General features: G+C 32.9%; 3 protein-coding genes across 3 annotated transcripts; 2 read left to right on the top strand and 1 right to left on the bottom strand.

Moving 5' to 3' along the window:
* The first annotated feature begins 531 nt into the window (after positions 1–531).
* LOC114407752 lies at positions 532–5,365 on the top strand. The gene is made up of 7 exons (XM_028370978.1): positions 532–1,301; positions 1,442–1,528; positions 1,658–1,906; positions 3,413–3,583; positions 4,034–4,087; positions 4,345–4,491; positions 4,621–5,365. The coding sequence occupies exons 1-7, from the start codon at positions 1,086–1,088 to the stop codon at positions 4,996–4,998; spliced, it is 1,302 nt and encodes a 433-aa protein (XP_028226779.1). The 5' UTR covers positions 532–1,085; the 3' UTR covers positions 4,999–5,365.
* Positions 5,366–7,356: 1,991 nt separating this feature from the next.
* Positions 7,357–10,860, bottom strand: LOC114407751 (single-stranded DNA-binding protein WHY2, mitochondrial-like). The gene is made up of 8 exons (XM_028370977.1): positions 10,592–10,860; positions 10,219–10,343; positions 10,038–10,135; positions 9,838–9,930; positions 9,529–9,623; positions 9,327–9,394; positions 9,136–9,224; positions 7,357–7,743 (listed from the first exon to the last, which is right to left on the bottom strand). Exons 1-8 carry the CDS (start codon positions 10,633–10,635, stop codon positions 7,627–7,629), a joined length of 729 nt encoding a protein of 242 aa, XP_028226778.1. The 5' UTR covers positions 10,636–10,860; the 3' UTR covers positions 7,357–7,626.
* An 865-nt stretch (positions 10,861–11,725) lies between these two features.
* Positions 11,726–22,849, top strand: LOC114407750 (vacuolar protein sorting-associated protein 52 A-like). The gene is made up of 20 exons (XM_028370976.1): positions 11,726–11,958; positions 12,078–12,172; positions 12,274–12,331; positions 12,422–12,517; positions 12,681–12,782; positions 13,066–13,149; positions 14,574–14,654; positions 15,210–15,353; positions 15,467–15,558; positions 16,368–16,449; positions 17,252–17,434; positions 18,315–18,430; positions 18,519–18,577; positions 19,281–19,381; positions 20,206–20,256; positions 21,040–21,219; positions 21,299–21,433; positions 21,585–21,659; positions 22,148–22,205; positions 22,285–22,849. The coding sequence occupies exons 1-20, from the start codon at positions 11,932–11,934 to the stop codon at positions 22,587–22,589; spliced, it is 2,124 nt and encodes a 707-aa protein (XP_028226777.1). The 5' UTR covers positions 11,726–11,931; the 3' UTR covers positions 22,590–22,849.
* The last annotated feature ends 419 nt before the right edge of the window (positions 22,850–23,268 follow it).

The following is a 23,268-nucleotide window of genomic DNA, read 5'->3' as shown; positions in this document are numbered from 1 at the left end:
GAGCAGAACAACACTAGGTAGTATTAGATTTTACCAATACATACACACTGGTTAATTTTTATTTCTGTTAAAAAAAATACAAAGGTGAATATATAATTCTTGTTCTTGTTCATTAATCAGAGGCATGGCTACATACACAGATCATTTGCTTACATAATTTTAGGGGAAAATATTGAAAAGTGACTAGCTATTGTCAGTCAAGCCCAGGTTAATTGATTGAGATTTTTTACTCTGGTAATATCCGAGATATCCAATAACTTTCAGTTCTAATATCGGATTTGGAGCTTAATCACACTTAAAAATTTTCATCTTTCTCTGATGATACATTATGTGATAATCAAATTAGATTTTTTTATATAAACTACAACGGAATTATACTCACTGGTACAACTCTCCAACATTTGATTACCCACTTGTCAGTTTTTTTTTTCAAACATAAAAAAAATCAAAGCAAAGCAAAACAAAGTTATAAAGTAGTAAAGGAGGGAAGGCATTATACTGGTTTCAAGGGAAATATTAATGGCAAAGTGTATGGTGGCAGATGCACATTGAAGAAGTGCAATAAAAAGGGGATTGTTTTCAGTTGGGTAGGTCTGCGTTTTTATTTTGCTTTCAATAAGTTTCGAATGTGAGGCCTGCCAGGCCACAACCACAACTTTCTCCTCTCTCCTTAGTAATTTGCTTCAACGTTTGAAACATATGTTTAGACTTTAGATAGATGATGAAGCCCCATGATCATGCACCATTAATATACATGATGAATCAAATGCAAGCAATCATGATATTGATGCTGAAAGTCCAAGAGGGTCTCTGAGCAGCACCTTAATTAACCCCACCCACCACCCCATCCTCACCATTAATACTTTTAAGAGAGAGAGAGAGAAATAATAAAGAGATCAGGTTTACCCCCCCCTAATTACAAGTCTTTTTTCCAGCTCTATTTTCTTTGTTTATGTTACTATTTGGGTGTGGTATATGGAAAAACCCATGAAAGTCAGATTTACTTTGTGCTGTTTTCTTTGCTAGTAATGGTTTTCCTCCACTTTACCAATTATTTTCATTCTTGACACTGAAAGAGAAAAATAATGGGTATTGTTGTTGGCTGTTCTTGTTCTGCTCCTCCTCATCCTAGTCATCATCTTCTCCTTCTTGGTTTCTTCTTGACCCTTCTTCTACAAACGTTTGAGGTTGAACCCAGCACCTTCAATTACACAAGGTATAGGAAAGTCAGCAGCTTGAGACTCCAAAGGATTCAGAGACACTTGGACAACATTAACAAGCCTCCGGTCCTCACCATAGAGGTAATTAATATGCTAAATATGTGTATGTGTCAATGGTTGAAAATGTTCATGTTTTTCCTTTTTTGTTTTTCTATATAATAATCATCATTATTAGAATATTTTCATTGATAAATGATGTTGAATCTTAATTATTATTTCAGAGTCCAGATGGTGATCTCATAGATTGTGTCCATAAAAGAAAACAACCAGCTTTAGATCACCCCCTTTTAAAGAATCACAAGATTCAGGTACACGTACACCTCCTTCATAATTCAAATCATAAGATATCTATCTATCTATATATATATATATATGCACCTAATTAATTAACTTAGATCACTAGTTTTTTTTTTTTTCATTTGATTAATGGATAACAGAAAGCACCAACGAAGATGCCAAGGGGTATGAAGAGAGTAGAAGAGAAAGAGATAGAAATTAGGAGTGCATGGCAAATGTGGCATAAAAATGGAACGCGCTGTCCAAAGGGAACGGTTCCGATACGGCGGAGCACGGTGCATGACGTGTTGAGAGCAAAGTCTTTGTTTGACTTTGGAAAGAAGCAACGACGGTTTCGTCTTACTGGGCGCAGTGACGCCCCCGATGTAGTCAGCGGCAATGGCCATGAGGTTCGTACGTTTCATTTGCAACTACTACTAAACAATTAAACAACGCTACCATTCTTTACTCTACATTGTTAATTCTTTTTTCAAAGGACCATCTCTATTTATGCCTCTATATTCACTCGCCATATCGCTTTTATTATATCATTTATTTTTTTTTATTTTTCTTAGGATATCATTTAACCAAGATGCCCAAGTTGTAAATGTCATTTTTTTAATTGAAGGAAATCAAATCCAGTTGTCTTTATACTTGTAAGAATATCAAGTTGATGAATATATAATTATCTCCTTTTTTAACAACTAATTATTTAATTAATCAAAAATAAAAATAATGATTAATTAATTTAGTTGATAGTAATAAAGTTATCATAAATTTATATATTTTTAAAAAAATCATTTTTAGTAATGTTTTTTTCTCTAATAAATATATGTCAATACTCAATATAACATTTCTCCTATTTAATTAGGAATATTTTTATTCTAAAATGGATTAATATAAAAAACATACTCTAAGAAATACTTTAAAAAGGAAAAAAAAACAGTATAAAAAACACTAAAATTGATAGATTACTAGTGATTTTTATATGGACAAAAATTTTGTGAATTTCAAAGTGTTACTGCAAAATAGTTGACAATTCTAAATGTGAAAGTGAAACTCCGAGAAGTACTAGTATTTTTTTTTAATTTTTTAATTTTAACATAAACAAGAGGTTGGCAATTAATGTCACTGTTATAAATACGTGTCAATATTTTGACCGAGGCGAGGACCACTAACCATTTACACCGTCTCGTTTGGTAATTAATTAATTCTGCAAATGTCCAGTTTTTATTTTAAAAAATTGAATTCCTAACATTCTTTTATTAGTTTTATATAACAAAGTTTACAATTTTTTTTTATAATTATGAGAGATAGAAAAAAAAAGTGTAAAGTAATATGAATGATGCCATTTAGAGAAATAGTGAGTTTTATAAATCATTTCAATTAGCCTACTGTTTTTTTTTATTAAGTTATAAGTATATTTGACTAAAATAAAGGTATTTAATTAGTGAATGAGATTATCTCATTACTTTATAACGTTAATTAGTTCAGACACTAGCATTTGAACTCTGATAATTACCAAATAATTAGTATACCTGATCATCCCATCTTACTTCCCTTGGCTAACAGTACCTATATTTCATCAATCAATGTGCAAATTGCTTTGACGCTGTATTTTATAATATTATCTTATCATATAGTAATCGATTATCCGTAAAGATATTGGGTCCCAAAAAACTAATATATTAAATCTGAATAATGATAAATCAAACTATCGAAGTTTATCAGTCTGCAGTATATATGAATAGCTTAATTTTATAGTATAACTCTAACTTTTGGGGAATATAATTTACGTGAGTAAAACAGTTATATTAATGTACCAAAAAGAAATATATTTTGCAACTGTAGTTTTTATTTTGATTGAGAGGAAACTTAGCATTAATTATTAGTAATTATTTTGTGTACATATGTAGCATGCGATCGCATACACTGGATCATCACAGGAGGTTTACGGTGCAAAGGCAACAATAAATGTGTGGGAACCTTCGATCCAAGTAGTCAACGAGTTCAGTCTCTCTCAAATTTGGATTCTTTCTGGCTCCTTTGATGGCACAGATCTCAACAGCATTGAAGCTGGATGGCAGGTATTCTATCTAAATTCTACTCTCTCTCTCTTCAAAGTTTCATAAATAACGTTTTCATAAAAGTTAATTGTTTAATCATTTGGGCAGATAAGATATCTCAAAATAATTATAATTGTATTTTCACATATTTATATCATATATTCATTAAATAACAAGCTATATATATAACTTTTTTTACTAGATGATTTCAAAAACAAATTTCTAGTAAGAGTAAGTAGATTTACATTTTTTGTGTAGTGTCTTATTTTGCTTTATTACATACTCTACATTTATAACTATCTAAACTAATTAGATTAGATGATTACAAGTGAGAAGTAGTACATTGCATCCAATGTGGAGAAATAGAGAAGCTAGATTTACCAAATAATAGTATATATCTCTCTCTTAATCTTTTGGTTTATGGTGGAATTAAGAAATGGTCTCTAAAGCTTTGATTGTTCTACTAGTCAGGTCAGTCCGGAGCTTTATGGTGACAGCAGGCCCAGATTATTCACTTACTGGACGGTCAGCATTCATCTCTCTCTTTTCTTCATTCTCCTCCTACTCACATCAATCAACCCTAGCGTAAACATGAATGAACTTTTATATATATGACAAAGCGGTAGGGTGAATTCCTATTAGATGTTTTTATAACAAAATAAAAATAATAAACTTGCAATAAATTAAACTCATGTATTTATTACTCAGAAAACAATTATTGGGATAGTTTGCCCTTGAGTGGAGATTTATAAATTTTGTCTAGTTTCTTTTGGGTGATGCAGAGTGACTCATATCAAGCAACCGGATGCTACAACCTTCTTTGTGCGGGTTTTGTGCAAACAAATGGCAGGATAGCCATTGGAGCTGCCATTTCCCCCATCTCATCTTATGAATCCAACCAATATGACATCACCATCCTAATTTGGAAGGTTAATATTTAAATTCTTCCACATGCAAATTAATTTAAAGAACTTATGATTTAATTTTGTCCAAATAATTATCTAATCCAATATATCAATTATGCATACTCACTTCCTTTTGTAATATTAATTAATTAGGACCCGAAAGTAGGGAATTGGTGGATGAGTTTTGGTGATGGCACATTGGTAGGGTACTGGCCAGAAGGGTTATTCACACACTTGGCCACACACGCCACCATGGTGGAGTGGGGTGGCGAAGTGGTTAACACACGTGCCAATGGCCAACACACCTCAACCCAAATGGGCTCGGGCCACTTTGCTAATGATGGTTTTGGAAAATCAAGCTATTTTCGTAATCTTGAGATTGTAGACACCGACAATAGTCTTAGCTCGGTGCACAATATCTTAACACTTGCTGAGAACACCAATTGTTATGACATCAAGAGCTCCTATAGTAATGAATGGGGCACATACTTCTATTATGGTGGGCCAGGCAACAATCCTCTGTGCCCATAACGCATGATATCATATCATATTTAATATTCTTCTTCATCATGACGTACCTAGCTTTAATTTGGTTCTAGCACTATTGTTTTTGAGTTAGTTCACGTCCAAGTAATACCTTCGTGTTGTTGTTGCATTCTTTGCTTGTACGTAAATATAGAATTATTGTTGTAGAGCCATTTCCGTTCTTGTTTCTGCCTTCACTTTTTTGTTTTGTTTCCTTTGGATGGAAGGGATCGAAGGAAAATGTATGTGGTTGACGTTGTAGACTTGTAGTCAATAAGCAATTAAGGAATATCAGGACACATGTATTGTATATGGATGCATAAACACGATTGGAAAATGGTTAGATATTATTGAATGGCTTTCATCTATTAAATGTCAAGCTTAATTCTGTGAGATTTTTTTTAATCACGTCATTTAATTTTCTCGTCCTTTCAATAAAAAATTACATCTGAAAAACAAATAGCAAAGAAATTTAGTCACATGTCATATTTAGGGATAGGAAAAGAATCACAAAAAGGATTTTTTTTAAGACAAACACAAACAGGGGATATATATATATAAATTTGTCATCATGAGTCATGACATATGTATGTAATAATTTTAAAATTTCACATTCTCACTAAAAAAATGACATTTTTGTACCCTTAATTTTTTTTTTTGGTTTTACATTCTTTCTTTCTTTCCTTTCAGATTACCTATCACTCATATACCACTTTCTTTCTTGTCCTCTAATGGGTTATGGTTGTATATATATATATGTTAGATGTGTCAGACAATCGGTATCCTATTTTATTTCGAACAATCTGTATTTTTGTCCTATGCAATTAAATGAAAATGATACTTTAGAAAACAAATTATTGAGACTACCAAAATTAAATTATGATAACTTACATTATTAATTATCGTAATCCATTTTTTTTCTTATATTTCAAATCTGATGGAGTAAGTTAAAATGATCCTGTCCACGTCATTAAAAATAAGTAAAAACTATATAAGTTGAAAGAATTTTTGGGTCCATAAAATATTTGAGACACAGCAGAGCATGGCTCCACCCTGCCCTCGAAGTTGAAACAGGCCTGGATCAAGCTATAAGGAAATGAGCTATGCTACTCCGACCTTTTTTGGGTGTTGCTCGATGCATCAGGCATATTCCTTGTGCATCCAAGAAAGTGAATTTAAATAATAAATTTTGTGACAATTAATTTAATATAATTTATATGATTAATATTAAATATATATTAAATTTTTTACTATTATATATATTAATATTATTTATTTTATAACATAATTAGCATGTTAGTTCAATTGGTTAAAGCGTGCACAAGCATTATGTCTAATGCACCTAGAACACCCCCTTTCTTTTGTTAAATTCAACACCAACTTTTCCAAAATACTATTTTTACAAAGTTACCCTTGACTGAATATATGTTGTTGTGATATGGGGTGTAACTTTGCAATACACAATGAAAATACTGTGCCAAAAAATAACAAAAATATCTTTTATTGTGTAATTAATTTTTTGAAAATGACAGTCAAGGCATCAAAAGCCGAAAACCAGCCCAAATTTATAAAATTTTCATGAGTTATTGTGATAAATTTTTATTATTAAAATGTCGTTCCAAGATATATACCCTTTTTACAACCATATATTAAACTCATTAGTTGTTATGTATCAACCGATAATAAACAGATGGAGTTTTTTGGGCTTTGGAGCAATTGGTGGTGGTGAGGATGTTGGTTGGATGAGAGGAGCCTGTCATACTTAAATTTGTAATTAAATAAAAATTAAGGGAGGGATAAAATTGAGTAATTAATCATAAAAACTAAACTAAGTTAGGTTTAATTTAATATACTTGTGGTGGAGGAGTGATTTAGCTCTCGAGACCCAACTGTGATGGTGGACTAGACTATTACAATTCGAATTATGTAATAGAATTTGTTAATTTCTGAGAATAATGATAATATAACTTAATTAATTTAAGTTCATTTGTTAATTTTAATTCTGTTACTCTTTATGAATTAAAATATATATATTTTTGTTAAAATAGTAATGGTGTTTGTTAATTTCATGGATTCATTATTATCAGTGTTTGTTAAAAAATTAATGAATTAAACAGCAAATTGTATTACACCAGACAGTAAATATAATATAAAAAATTTATTCATCAGTAAAAAAAAAAAAACTCTAAATAAGTGAGGTAATTGTTTCATCTTTTTCTTAAATAAGTGAGATAACAAAATATACTTATAGAATTACACTTTTATCTTAAAAAAAAAAGAGCGTCAAAATTAAAACTACATATTTATCCTTAAAATAAAAAGATCAAGATTATTTATTCACAATGACACAAAGAATACTGATGATGCATAATCATCAACTCGCTGTTAAAGGACTGATATACTTCCGTGTTGCCATCAGATTGATGATTTTTCAAACAGTTAATACTATAGTATTTTCAAAGCCAGGCAGAAGAGCATACTAGTTTAACAAGTTATACAACATCACGTATCCCTTTCTTAAAGATTGCAATTTACATCTTCCCCTAGCAAATCCTCGTCTTCAAATTGGCAATATACAAATTAGAATTGCAAAACAAAAAAGGATCCATTTCATATTCGGATATTCCTAGCAATTCATCTTTCCCATTCCAACTCTGAAACTTTAGAGTCACCCTTTGCTTGAAGGCCATCTATGCCTCTGGATTGCTGATTAGTTATCTGGTCCCAACCCATAATGTGTGGCAATGCAAACTGCATCAGAAGACAAATTAATAAGTGACAAATCTCTTACCAAGGTGCAAAATAATACTAAACATTTTTTGGGGAACGAGGGCTGCTAGAATAAATGTAGAGATGAAAATGGAATTGAAGTTTCACTGAATCAACTAGTGTGGCTTTCTACAACCTGTTTGGATGACAAACTATCATAACCACAAAACATCAGAAAGAAGGAAACAGAGAAAACTGAAAGTAATTAACTGCTATCAATAGAATTAACAGAAAATGAATAAAACTAATCATCTAAGAAGGACTAGGGGTCATATATGAATAACTGGATCCAAACTCAAGAAACGAGCAGGGACTGGGAAGTAAGAACTGGATCCTACCCCACAAATAAATAAACTAGCATGAATGCTCCTAGTTGCCCAATACAAACAGCTATTTTGAGAATTGATTTAAAAAAAAAAAAAGTTAATAATAATTCAACCAGGTTTATTTAAGCCAAATGATGAACCAGTTTCAAAATACAAAGGCCACATATAAGCAAGGCATGATATCACTTGCCTCCCTCCTACTTTTCATGTATGTTGTACTCATTATCCTACAAGGGACTTGCAAATAAAACCTCCTCTTAACTTTAATATATGTTGTATGTTTGACTGAGTGTCCAACGCGAGACTTCGAAGCACCAAGCAACACAATAGTTGCCCTTTCAGCCCCTTTTTGCTTTAATGTTTTATTTCATGTTGCATTTGTAGGATGATCTTTATTTAACCTCTTATACTGGGTTTTTCTTTTCTTGCAGGTCATAGAATATGGTGTGCATGTGGGAGTGTATATGTTTGGTTCAACCATGCTTAGACTAGTGAACCACGAATACCTTCATTGGTTCAATGACTAGAACAGTTTTATATATACTTATTTTAAGTTCTATTTATCTACAGTAAATTGTGAATGAAATCAACGCCATGACAGTTTTTTGCAGTAAACAAAATAACATATATTCAACTATATTTCAATCCTCACCTAAAAACAAAACTGGGTTGTTGCCAACATGGTCACATGTGCAGAAAATAGTTCAAGAATGCTAATAAAAATGTCAAACAGGCAGTCTGAATAAATTTAAAGGACCACAGTGTTAAATCAAGATTCAAGGCATTATTGTAAAGTATTATTTTAAGACAAGAACTGTGTTGATTAAAGATTAACGGAATAATAGGCATGAAGAATGCCAGGATAATTATTTTCTTTATCGGTTTCTCACTTCATCGCTAGAAAGAAAATTGTTGACAAGATAACAGATAACCCTCTCCATTCTTATTTCATAAATATCGCAAGCAGAAACTCAATAGTCCATAACTAGTGGAAGCTATAACATAATTAACACAAACTTATGAGAAACTAAGCAGATAAAAGGCATACAGTGCAAGCTGTCTTCATTACAGCAAACTCAGCAGTTGTGACGGGAACACTGAAGTAGTCTTTGGTGTTTAACAGGTTGTTGACAACAGCTGCCAAAGAAGGAGAAATAATCAGAGAGAGAGAGTGGGTGCATTGTGCAATCTATAGTAAGCAGCACAAAAGGAGAAAAACTCAACAAAAAAATATCTTACTCAAAGACACAAAGTAGCCATTTGCATGAGGCTTAATTGATAAGCTCTTCCTTACTTGACCAGCATTACTGCAACATAAGGTGCTTACTAAACCATCACTAATCATCTTTAAAGTGGTGTAAACATAAAAAAAAATCTAATTAATAGGTTAATGATAATTAGTTGGCCAGAAAAAACCTAGTCCAAGAGCCATGAAACCAACCTTGATAACATTGAGGGGTCATGAAAGAAATCACAGGAATCTTGAGCGTCCATGGTTATCAAAGAACCAACTTCAGTTGCCGAGAGAGCAAATTTCTACAAAAGGATAATTATTATTAGAGGAAGATAAAGGGACATCAAAATATTCTATGTATGTTTCCTCCTTGAATTACTAAATAGAACATCAGAAACAAGATATTAGGTCAACTTGACAATGCATTCTCTATTGCAGAAACGGGGGAGGAGGAGGAGAGGAGGGGGACAACCCAGACAACTTTAACCGTGCAAATGGAATAGCAAAAATAATTACCTGTCTTTTATCCCAGTCATATTTGCGCTCTCCAATAGAATGCATGAAAGACATCATGATTGAACCGCGTCGATCAACTACAACAGTCCCAGACTGACAAGTGGAATTGACAAATATGATGCTTGGTTAATACAACACACACACACACACAAAAAAAAGTCACATTCAATAAATTTGTTAAAAGAAAACCACAATCTTACATCCAACTTAGTGAAAGTTGGAAGACAAGGAATCAACGAGAATGCAGCTTTGCCCTTGTAAACAGTATAAGGAGCAAATATTCGATCGGAAGCGTGTCCTGCAAGTTTATGGTAGGAAAACAGAAGTAAAGGTAATGCCTCAACTGGTAACAAAAATATAAACACTTGTATAAAGCAATGCCTTTGGCAGCATAGTTATTTGTAGCAGTAGAAATGGCAGCTGAATAGGTAAAATCGCGCCCCTCTTGGCGCAGACGGTCTCCGACTTCAACTTTCCTAGAGGACAGCACTTCCAAGAGCCTATGCCTGTTTCACAAAATTGCAAAATTTAAATGCATATCGTGTCGTGATGTCATCTATCTAACATTATCAAAAGCATATGTTTTATTTTGCAAGAGCGTGGCCTAATAAACGAGAGATTCCATGTTAAAACAATATAATAAAGCCTATGCCTTTTTTACAACCTTTTTCTTTAGTGTTCGGACAAGGTTGCGAAGAATAATGAATCGATTAGAAAGTAGAGGTAATAAGTGATAGTGAAAGAAAGTAAGTACCTGGAAGGGGAAGTGAGAGGGAACACGCGAGATAGCGTGAACATTTTGGAACGCTTTCTCTTCTCAATCTCTCGTTCTTCTTCACTTGTGAGTTGCGTCAGTAGCGGTAGCACACGAAATGGGGTTTTATATTGCCTATGCCGGTTGATGCCCAAACAAAATGGAAATGGAAACGGAAAATGCTTCCGATTGACCACTCTTTACTCTTCTTGCCTTTCCTGAAACGACGCCGTGACCTAAATATTTTGTTGTGATAAAAGAAAATAAGTAATTACACCTGGCCAGTCCCACCCCTTATATTATTTTAGTATTATGTGTTTTATATATATATTATTTGAGTTTCAAAATATTTTATCGTTTATATGTAAAACTTATAAAATATATATCACTTTTTTTAAAAATATTTTTTTAAGATATATTTGATTTAAGATAGATGAAAAATTAAACCAATATATATTTTATAAATTTGGTTTAAACAAATTTTTAATGAAAATCAAAGTGTGAACACCCTTAACAACCCTACTAGCATGAGCCTCACCCTTATAGCTCATGATTTTTTAACCTTTTCTCTCTCTTCCCGTTTCCCATAAATATTTAATACGATAATTTTTCGTTTTGTTAGATATTTTTAAAATATTTAACACAACAGTAAAACAAGTTTATATAAAAATAAATTTATAATAAGATTTTTTACGGTAGAGCATATGACGTGAAATTGTTTATATTAGAAAAGACCAAAACGTTCTTTTTAAAATCATTAAACATTCACTTATCATTAAATTTTAAAATATTTATACAAGATATTTTAAATATGGAGATCCATACCAGCATTATTTACTCGAGTAATACTAGTATCTATTATTTTAAAAATGTGACCGTGAGGGAATATTTATCATATAGATTCTTGAAGAACACTAATGGCATCGTGACTCAAGAAAAAAAGTTATTTTATTTTAATATAATTGTGTTCATATTACAATATTTAAAATAATAATTAATGTTAAATAAACTAATATCACAAAATCAAAAACATATCCACAACGCCCTGATTTATTTATTATTTATAGGAGTATTGTTTATTATTCATTATTTTGCTGTAATGTGTAATGGAAACTTTTATTGGGTTCTAGAATAAATTATAGAAATGATATGGTAATTTTCCCATTCTCTTTATTTTGTTTCGACTGGTATTGGGTACAGCTTTGTAGTTTCTTCTTGGTGGATCCATTCAGATCTCATCCACGATGTGTTGCATTTGTTTTTCACGATGCTGAACCCGAAGCCGCGCTTCTTCTAATCACACGACGACTCATTCCGTACACTTGACACTCTCGTCAACAATGGCCGATGTTGCCGGAGCCACAGTGGTGCGAACCCGTCATCTTTCTTTTCAATTGCACTTCAGTTGAAACGATTCTAGTTCCCAGTCTCAGTCAATTATTATCACCATTTTTCATTTCTCTTTTGCTGATTCGGTTCTCTGCAGAGTCCCTCTATCGGTGAAACCAACGATGCGCAGAAGAATGTGTTCGATTTGGGAGCGTTTGTTGGAGACCTAACTTTGGAAGATGATCCAAGCAGGTCTTCTTCACTTTCTACTAAGTTTATTTCTAGTTCATTCACTTTTGAGCATGCAACTTTAGAATCAAGACTTGTTTTATATGTTTCTGTTAACTTTGCAGCGATGATATATCATTGGAAGGACTAGAACAGGAACTAGAAGAGTGTAAGAACAATGATGTGAGTCACTTTGCCGTTGTTGTGTTGAAAACACTGCTATTGAAATGGATCGGCGTATATTAAGTTATTGTGTTGCTTTGTTTTGTGTAGGTAGTTGCAAATATACTGTCTAAAGGTACCAAACTTAGGGATTATACAAAAGGAGTTGAGAACGATTTGCGCAAAGTTGAATTGGATTCAATTCAGGTTTGTGGTCAATTTTCTGAAATTTTTTACAGCTATTGCTTTTTATTTTGCTTATCCTGGTTAGTATGAATATCTGATTAAGGTGTGGTTGTTTGTACTCAGCTAATGCTTTTGCTTTTGTTTGATTTGATGATTAGTTTTCCTATTGTTCCTTTTTTTGCAGGATTATATTAAAGAAAGTGATAATCTAGTTTCTCTTCACGATCAAATTCATGATTGTGATAGTATCTTGTCACAGATGGAAACTCTTCTAAGTGGATTTCAGGTATGTTTTTGGCCAAGTAAGTTTTACCTTGAAGCTTGAATTTGACACTTCAATTTTCCTCTCTTTTTATGAAGACCTATCCCCATGAAAATTCTTAGATTCACTCTGCAATGCTGAAGTACTTATTGACCTGTTTTTCATCTTTAATAGTCATGCAACAAAAACCATGTACAGTCACAGTAATACATTCAATAATTTGAAGGACTTGATAAAAAATTTGAAGTACATTTTTTATTGTCTATATTGAATATTAAATCACAAAATCTTTCTTATTTTTTATCAGGCTGAAATTGGTTCCATTAGTTCAGACATAAAGATTCTCCAAGAGAAGTCTATGGATATGAGTTTGAGACTTAAGAATCGCAAGGTATGAATGTTTAATTTAGACAAAAAAAATTCAAAGTTGTTCATAAATTGTACCACCCTTTTGCCTTTGGTTATTTTTTTTTCATCAGCAAAAATAAGTGTGTATTATATATATATATAAATCAGTACAAGTAGTACCAATATCTGTACATCCCAGTGTGCATGTTATCTATGTTGGGTTATGGTTGGGAAATATGCTTGAGATATTAGAATACCATAACCCCCATTTCTGGGCACACTGGAATACCCATTACAAAAAGTATCTATGGTCTAATCCCTCCCTTGTACAAGAATCCAGATTTAATATTATCTAAATGTCTGAGCCACGTCCAGCAGAAGAAAATTGCATCCTCCATCAATTTCTGTCCATTAAACTCCTCATTTGAGAATACAATTCTGTTTCTGAGATTCCAAATGCACCATGTGAGGGCAACCCATCAAATCCACCATCTGTTTTGGACTATTCCTATTGCCTTACAGTAAGAGTGTTGTAGAAAGTGTTCCTTAGGCGATGCAGGGAACACAGTTACAAATTCTGTTCATGCAAGGCTCTCCCACCATAAAGGCATTATTCTTTGGCAGCCAAAAAATGTGTGGGACACTTCCTCCTCATGACTCGAACAAAACAGGCAGCGATAATCATCTAGCTGCACATTCCTTCTCCTTAGGTTTGCTCTTGTTGGTAGTCTATCCCTCACCAGCCTCCAAACAAAGTGTGCTACCTTGCTTGGAATTTTCATTTTCCAGATAAGTGTGAATGCCCCGTCTTCATTCTCATCCGCCACAACTTCATTAAGCAAATGATATCCACTTCCCACTGAGTACAACCCACTCACATCCCACTTCCAAATCCATCTATCTTGTTGGTTAGGCTGAACCCTCTACTCCTCAATATCCTCCGTAAAGCTAGCTGCTAGTTCCATCTCTCCTTCCAACAACATTCTCCACCACTCAAAATTCCATTCCCCCGATTCCCCCACCTCAATGCCCATCTGTTGAATAGTGTGATGTTGCTGTTGAGATATACAATATAGTCTCTAGTACTTCTCCATCAACAATAACCCCTCCTCCCTCCACCTATCTTCCCAAAACTTTACCCACTACCTACATCCTATTTTCCACTTCACACCTTCATTGAGCCACCCACCTTCCTCCTCCGAACCACACACAAAACACAAGTCCTGCCCCCAAATCGACTCCTTGTGGTTCCTCCTTGCCTCATCCTATTTTGCCTTTGCTTAATAGTAATACAACCAAAGCAAAATGACTAGTATTATGTAACTTACTATCCTTTTGATCTGGGAAGCATCCTGTACCAGAAGGCTGCTTACACTTAACAATCTTTTAATGTTTATCACATGCTCTTTCTCCATTTTTGTCTCTTCTCTCTACTTGTGTTAAGATTTGTCTTGTTTCATTCAACAGGTGGCTGAATCCAAATTGGCTAAGTTTGTGGAGGACATAATAATTCCTCCAAGGATGGTTGACGTTCTTGTTGATGGAGAGGTATATTTTTTTTTCATGAACTACTTCTCTCCACCAATATTGCATAAGTTGCTTCCGGTGGTGTGGAAAATATTTAATATTTTCCTATAGTATTATACTATCTTGCTTGCATTTTACATACGTTTCTGTTTTCACGACTTCAAAACCAACATTCTAAATTCCTAATTAAGGATCTTAGGTGTTTTGTTTGTGACTTTGATTGTTCACACCATCGGTCGTATCTTGTTTATGATGTTATAGACTCAACATCTTATTATTTTTGACATATCTAGAAATTGGTAGCCATGGCAACATTTAAAAAAGTGTATAATGATTATATTGAATTTGAGAATAATGTCTAGATTGACAGTTTATATCTTCCACTGAGATACATTTTCTGGATCTTCTTTGATGTTTTGGCCTAGAGTTAATTTATTTCAATTTAATCATCGTGGTCTATGTTTTTTATTTTTATTTAGATCACTTGGTTCTTAATGTGTATAGTTTTCATTATATTTACATGTTACCATTATATTCCCTTATAATTAGACTTGTACACTTTGGACTTTTTTTCAGGTCAATGAGGAATATATGAGAACTCTTGAGATTCTCAGTAAAAAACTGAAGTTTGTAGAAGTAGATCCAATGGTTAAAGCTTCAAAAGCTCTAAAAGATGTCCAACCTGAGCTTGAAAAGCTCAGGCAGAAAGCAGTTTCAAAGGTTATTAATGCCTAAAATATAAGAATACTATTTTCTTCTGGCTGATTTTTCTTTTTATTTGGTAGACCATTTAATAGGTAAAAAAAATAATTATCATGGCTTCCCATCTGCAGGTGTTTGACTTTATTGTGCAGAAACTTTATGCACTGAGAAAGCCCAAAACAAATATCCAAATACTTCAACAAAGTGTCCTTTTAAAATACAAGTGAGTTTTTCTTATTGTTTTTTGGAGCATAGTAGTTTGCTATGGTGGTGATTGCTTGAGAGTTGAGATAAGTGAAAATATAGTTATTTCATTCTGAAACCTGTTTCTGGATTTCTGCATTTTATGGATTTGGTTACCATTTGAATGGAATGATTTTATTCTTTGTATTGCCTTTTAATATCCTGAATTTAACAGATTATTTGATAATTAACCCTTTCCTTTTCTTAAAAATCTATTGGCAACATTTGCTCATGTTTTTTATTTAGATTTGAATGAAATGAAACTCGCTGTTGGTTTTGGCATTTGGTTGAATTGCTATATCACTTTTTTGTTTTTTTTGGCTATGAAGCTGATTTGTGCTTCTTAAGCCACTCCTTCACACTTTATTCAAAGTCCAATTGATAATTTTTCCTAGCATGTAATTGCATCTACTTGATAACGGCTACAAACTTTGTTTATACTTGTCTCTCTTGGAGAATTAGATGGTATTCAAGCAAATCTCCTTTTTCATATGTTGTTGACTAAATATTATTTTGTTTAAATTGGTGTGTATTCAGTCTTTCTTGCACAGTGCCTTTGGTAATAAACAGAACTGTTGATCTTGAAGAATCTATTTACTAAATATTCAATTAAATGTTTTTGTTACCACCATTTGCATAAATTTTATGTTGCCTGCCAACATTGGAAGGCTGTAAAATTTACCAATCTATACTTCACTTCGTTGGCCCCCCCTTTAAATTATGGAATCACTTTGGTAATGTTGTGTGCTTTTGGTTCTCTATCTAATGGATGGAAGTATACATGTCTAGGTATGTTGTTTCCTTCCTCAAGGAACATGGCAAAGAAATATATAATGAAGTTCGTGCAGCATACATTGATACAATGAATAAGGTAACTGTTAAAATTAGAATCTTGAATCAATATTGCTATCAGGAGTAGAAAGGATTGGTTGCTTTTGATGTACTTATCTTTGTTTATAATCTTGATTCGAAGCATCTTTTTCAAAGTATATTGAACCTTAGATGAACATCATGGCCCATGTGTCTTCAAGAGAAATTTTTTGTTTGATAAGTCTAGTTTAGTATTTTGAAACCTGAGCCTCCTTTAAATTTGTAATCTCATGACAAAAACCTTGTTTTGTATGATTATGATTCCACCTAAATCTAGGTTCAATAATGAAGGAAGCCAAAGCCCACCACACTAAAAATACATAACATATTTTTTCTTAAATGCAGTTTAAAATGAGATATGGATATGATAGCATTGGAGACTTTAGGTAGCTGTGTTTTGGTCTGACAAGGACAACTGCTGTATGGAAGATGTTAATGATTCTAGGTTGATAATCAAGTGTCTTTGATGCTATACCTGATTAGTCTATTGTTAATCTTCACAGATTTGTAGTTCTAAATCATTAATTTGCATAAAAGACTTTGTTTTGGGTTGTATTAGCTGAAATTTGCATAATTAGGCACTTGTCCAATAAACTCTTGTCAAATGAGAGCTAATTCATAAGTCTGATTGTAAAGCTTACTGAAGTAAGCTAGAAAGAGCTCATAGGAAGGTCATAAGCAATTTCCACAAGCCCAAATAAGCCCTTCCAAATCCACACTGGGATAATTTTAGATAGAATTATAGAAACAGTAAAATTGAAGATAATTTCAAGAAATACGCTAATGCTGTTGAATGTTTGCAGGTTCTTAGTGCTCATTTCCGCGCTTATATACAAGCATTGGAGAAACTACAACTGGATATAGCAACATATAATGATTTAATTGGTGTAGAGACTAGAAGCAGTGGCCTGTTCATAAGAGCAAGGGAACCGCTGAAGAATCGATCTGCAGTATTTGCTCTTGGGGATAGGATTAGTATATTGAAGGTATAACCCTGTCCAGAAAAAAAAGGAAATTCATGCAAGATGATTCTCTTTATGACTACTAATCAAATTGGCCTAGAAATCCATGTGTTTATTTAAGTAAGTTATATTGTTATTAATGCCAATAACTTTCTTCAAGGAGTGAAGGTAGATTTTAAAATTAGGAAAAACAATAGTTAGAAAAGAAATAAATATTTTATTTTAGCAAGTTGTGTTTCAAGATTTGGGGACCTATTACTAATTTTATAAATCAATCATGATTAGTTATATGTTACTTTGATTCAACAAATAAATAAAGAGTTTAATGCTTTTCCACAGACAGTGTAAAATAGTTTTACACTATCATCCAATCATAAATCACCATTTGAATTACTTTAAGATAATTATTTTCAAAGTCAACAAACTAATCATACATGGTAGTTATGATTGGATGACCATGTAAAACTTTTTACACTGTCAGTGCATAATCTTTTTTCTCATAAATAAATTCATACTTGAAATCACATTTTGTTAAGATATCCCATATTGACAAGCAATATAGTTTTTGGCAACCCTCCCTTCTTAAGCTAGTTTTTGGGTTTGAGTTATATTCAGTCCATTTCTAATATGATATCAGAATCTATCCAATTTTTGTTTTGGTCGCTCATTGATGTCCAGTCTTGCTAATTTCATCTTCCAGATGCCAAGGGGTGGGGGTAAGATATCTAATTTTTAATATGGTATCAGAGTACACTTGTTCCTCTGTTGTAATATTAAGTCATTCTTGAGCTTTGCATGGTTCAATAGGAATTCATATATTATTAGGTGACTCTGCACACATTTTACAGACTTTTGGATAACTGCATCAGATTTGACAGTAGATTAATTGTTATACTGTTAACAGGATATTGATGAACCTGCATTAATTCCTCATATAGCTGAAGCCAGCTCCAATAAATATCCATATGAGGTCCTGTTCAGGAGCTTGCAGAAGCTGCTGATGGATACTGCTACTTCAGAGTACTCTAAAAGTTCACTATGTCATGTCATATTGTCATAGCCTAAAGTCACTTTTATACATATTGACATTATCTTCGTTCATATGCAGATATAATTTCTGTGATGATTTCTTTGGAGAAGAATCTATATTTTATGAAATTTTTTCAGGTATTTTTTATGGAGTGTCTTGATTATTTTGACAAGTTTTTTCAATTGAAATTTAAACAAATAGTATACATAAGGAGGACTTTTAGCTTATTGGTATGTGAGGTGAAGGTGAACATTGTTGGATTCATTGTCACCTTGATGTGTGTAAGGAGCACATAAGATGAGAACTTAGTTATTGTGAGAAATAAGATGATCATACAAGGAATGTTTAGACCAGGAATATTCATATTGGATAGGAAGTTGGAGTGGCATCTAGTGTGGAAAAGGAGGTAAAATCACATCTAATATGGTTTGGGCATGTGAGAACAAGACTGCTAAAGGCCCTAGTTAGAATAATTGGCAGATGATGGATAGCCTAATAATTTGGGGTAGTGGTAGATCAAGAAAGAAACTAAATGAAACCATTAAGAAGGATTTATAATTTAATGAACTCTTTAAAGAATTAGTTATAGACAGAACATAATGGCTTCATTCGATTCATGTAGCTGACCCTACCTTCTGGAAAACGGCTTTGGTGGTGGTTGTTGTAATGATTTGAATTTGAATAAAGAAAGGATTGTTGTTAAATTCATTGTGTTATATATTGTATATTATATATTATAATTATACAAGCACCACTAGATCACTTCAGTGTTGAATTCCATGTCATCTCAGAATTGGGTTTTCAAGCAGACCCTTATTATTTGCTCTTTGATATTGTCAGGTCCATTTGGTGTCATTGATGAGCACTTCGATTCTATACTTCCAAATTGTTATGATGCTATAGGCCTCATGCTTATGATTCAAATAATACACAAGCATCAGGTAATGTTTTACTCTGATTTTGATCTTTGGGTGAAAAGAACATGTCTAAACAAAAACCATAGTGATGCTAATTAGACACTTCTAGCCTAAGTGTAATCTCAATGGATGATTCTTAACAGTTCTAGAATTTTATTCCAAGTTCCAAGAATATAATTCTGAATCTTAACCCCCTCCTGAAATTCTTGAAAGTTGTGTTTGGAATAAAAAAATTAGAAATAGTTTGATTTGATTTATGAATTAATTCTTATGTTTGAAATTCCATGTTTGGAACACATTAAAGATAAATTGAGTTGACTTTATGTTTGAAGTTTACATAAAATAGGTTAAATGACTTAACTAATAAGGGCAAAAAATGTCAATTTCAACAATTAAAATTAAGTCAAATCCAACCAAATTTGAGTGGATTTCTATTTGCACATAACTATTGAAAAGGGATTTCCAAATAAAATCATTTTTTATATCATAACTATATAAACAAATGATTTCATTTTTAAATCAAATAAATTCTTAAAATATTTGATTCCAAACAGACTGAAAGAGAATTCACTTAACAGTTGGGGATCTTGGAACATCATTTAGGAAGGAGCTACCATATGAATGAATAATGTTGAAATGATCCATGCAACATCATGAGTATATTGATGACTCTCTGCTCTTTAACTTTTTTAGCACATAAAACATATGTAGACATAGAACTTTGTAGAAGCATATAGCAATCAACAGAATAAATTGCAGTATGCTGCATGTTTTAGCAGATGTACTTGGTGCATTTGAAGATATTTCACTTTTACAATCAACTCGTTACTGACTTTTTTCAATTTCAGCTCATCATGTCTCGAAGACGGATTCCATGCTTGGATTCATATTTAGACAAGGTCAGTTTTCTATGCAATGGTTATAGACTTGTTTACACAAGATTAGTCTTTTCTTGAGAGTGTTTAGACTTTAGACCAGGAAACCATATAAGTTAGATGAATGGACTTCTATGCTTGGGAGTAGCTTTAGTGCATGCATTGAGCTGTGAGTCTAGCTCTGTTCACTATAAGGCATTGAAGTTACTGGGATGTAACTCTTGTTAAAGTTAAATAACAAGAGGTAAAAGAGAAAAAGTAAAATATGATTGACATTGGTTGATGACAGCAAAACTCAAATCTGACCAGATTTTACCCCTGTTTTCATTTGGGATAATGTTCATTGACATTTTTTTGTATAATATGTTGATTGTTTCCTAATCCTTTGCCCACTTTGAAGTGTGATTGAATTTGCTGGATGACAGCAAATATAGTCTGACTAGGTTTTCCAACTTTATTTTCTGCTACATAATGCAAATCACATTTTTGTACAATATATAGAAAATTTATTTATTTATTTATTTGGCAAATATCACGAAGCAGAGTGTGGAGGGTTTTTTTTTTACTTTTTTTTTCTGAATCCCCCCCACCCTCCAATTCATCTTCCTTCTCACCCTTTTCTTTATTATCTCTTCTATTTATATACACATTCTTGGTTTTCTAATGTCCCTCTCACTTGCATCTGGCTTATAGTTGGAAGTTACCTTTGGATTTAGATGGACTGGGTGCTAATAAGATAATGTGCCTGTGTATCATATAGAATTTACTACTATTGGTCCCTGATGAAGCTAATTTTATTTTGGGCAGGTCAATATATCCTTGTGGCCTCGATTTAAATTGGTATTTGACATGCACCTCAACAGCTTGCGTAATGCAAATGTGAAGACATTATGGGAAGACGATGTTCATCCTCACTATGTCATGAGGCGTTATGCTGAGTTTACTGCTTCGCTTATCCATTTAAACGCTGAATGTGGAGATGGTCAGGTTAGTATGATAAAAGTTAGAGCCATCCAAGTTTTCTTTTGTAAAATTCTAATATAATCTATCCTCTGATCAATTGCAGCTTGATTTGAATTTGGAACGACTTAGAATGGCTGTTGATGACTTACTTATCAAGCTTGCTAAGAACTTCCCAAAACCAAAATCACAAACAGTGTTTCTTATAAACAATTATGATATGACAATTACTGTTCTGAAGGTAGGAATCTGTAAAATAACTTAGTTTTAATGTATAGCTATATCTGCATCAATCAATGGAAAGGTCAAGGGTGTGCAATGTGGTTTTCATAACCAGATGGGTTGTTCTCTGACTTTTGACAACTAAAGTTTTCCCACTTGCTTGATTCCAGGAAGCAGGTCCTGAAGGTGGGAAAATTCAAATGCACTTTGAGGAACTGCTGAAGAGCAATACAACAATCTTTGTGGTAATTGCAATCAATTTCTTGTATATATAGTTTCAACACAATGATAAGTTTTTGTTTTGATAGTTTCAGGAAGAAGTGAGTGCATCAATTTTCTGTTGCTATATGTTCTCATTCCTGTTTCTTTTGTCATATAATGTTCGCATCTAAGACCCGCCTAGAAAACTGTAGTGTTTTAAGTCCTAAACTTGAGATAATGACTTTCAAATAACACTAGTATGCCGAGTCACTCCACCATTCAATTCATGAAAACTCAATTTGTTACTTGTGAAAGGAAGTGAAAAAACATTTAGGCAGATAAAACCTCAGAAATGATGACGATGATCTCCAACTTGGAGTAAAGACCTACAATAGTTATAAATATAACAAGTGGTTTAGATTAAAAAAAGTGGGCAAGGGTACCTATAAATTATACTAGGCAAAAAGTATATATAATTTTCCCGCTTGTTCTCATGTGTGGTTGTCCTCACTGTTCTCTTCATTCCTTGTAGGAAGAACTGCTTCAAGAACATTTTAATAATTTAATCAAGTTCGTAAAGTCCAAAGCCTGTAAGTATCATAACAATGACACACATTGTTTTTGTTTTCTATTTTGAAAATATTGGCTTGATTCTGTGTAATTTATCAGCCGAGGACCCAACATCAAATCCGGATAAGCCCATAACTGTTGCCGAAGTCGAGCCACTAGTGAAGGATTTTGCGAGTAGGTGGAAGGCTGCAATAGAGCTGATGCATAAAGACGTTATCACTTCTTTCAGCAACTTCTTGTGTGGTATGGAGATCTTAAGGGCTGCGTTGACTCAGTTGTTGCTTTATTACACAAGACTCTCGGATTGCATCAAGAGGATCGTTGGTGGTTCTGCATTGAACAAGGATCTTGTTTCCATATCTTCAATCATGTATGAAATTAGGAAATACTCGCGGACTTTCTAATTTGTCGAAGATGCCATAGTTATATACTGGATCTAATTCACAATCAATGATATTCCATTCAGTATTATGCCAAAAAACAACTCTCTTGGATCCTGTATGTAAACGAAAGATAGTTTGCTTCTTTCGGGACACCCAAATAAGTGAACTTTTTTTGTGCAACCTATTTGGGAATTACAAAAGTACAAGTAAAAGAGAAAGCACACTACTGTTGTATAATTGCAAATGCATCAGTTGTTCATGTTTGTTTTTTTCTTATATATATTTTGAGTATTTTCTTGTAGACTTTTTTTTATCAAACCATGATTTAAGCATTCTCTATATATAGCCAATGACACTTGATGCAATAATAGTGAAAACCATGAATTCACAGAATATGAAGATGCATGCCAATGCCATAATGTCATTTTGCATGTATCGATGTATACCATTATTACTCTGCCTTCATCACCTTCAAAAGACTCTCAGTAGGCAGGGTTTTTTTTTTATTGTTAGGTTGTTAGCATTCGAGTGGCCGAATAATCATAAAGCAAAAGCCATTTGTTCTATTTTGATTAGTGGCATCCCTATTGCAATCAGCCATCTTTAATCAGGGAGAAAAGAACGTTGTAAATACTGTTTTTATAATTTTTGGGTACATTATATTAGATGGAAGGAAGAAAGAAAACGAGAAAAACTAATG

Source organism: Glycine soja, chromosome 3 (assembly GCF_004193775.1).
Source record: "Glycine soja cultivar W05 chromosome 3, ASM419377v2, whole genome shotgun sequence".
Classification (NCBI taxonomy): domain Eukaryota; kingdom Viridiplantae; phylum Streptophyta; class Magnoliopsida; order Fabales; family Fabaceae; genus Glycine; species Glycine soja.
This window is presented reverse-complemented; position numbering and strand designations above follow the sequence as displayed.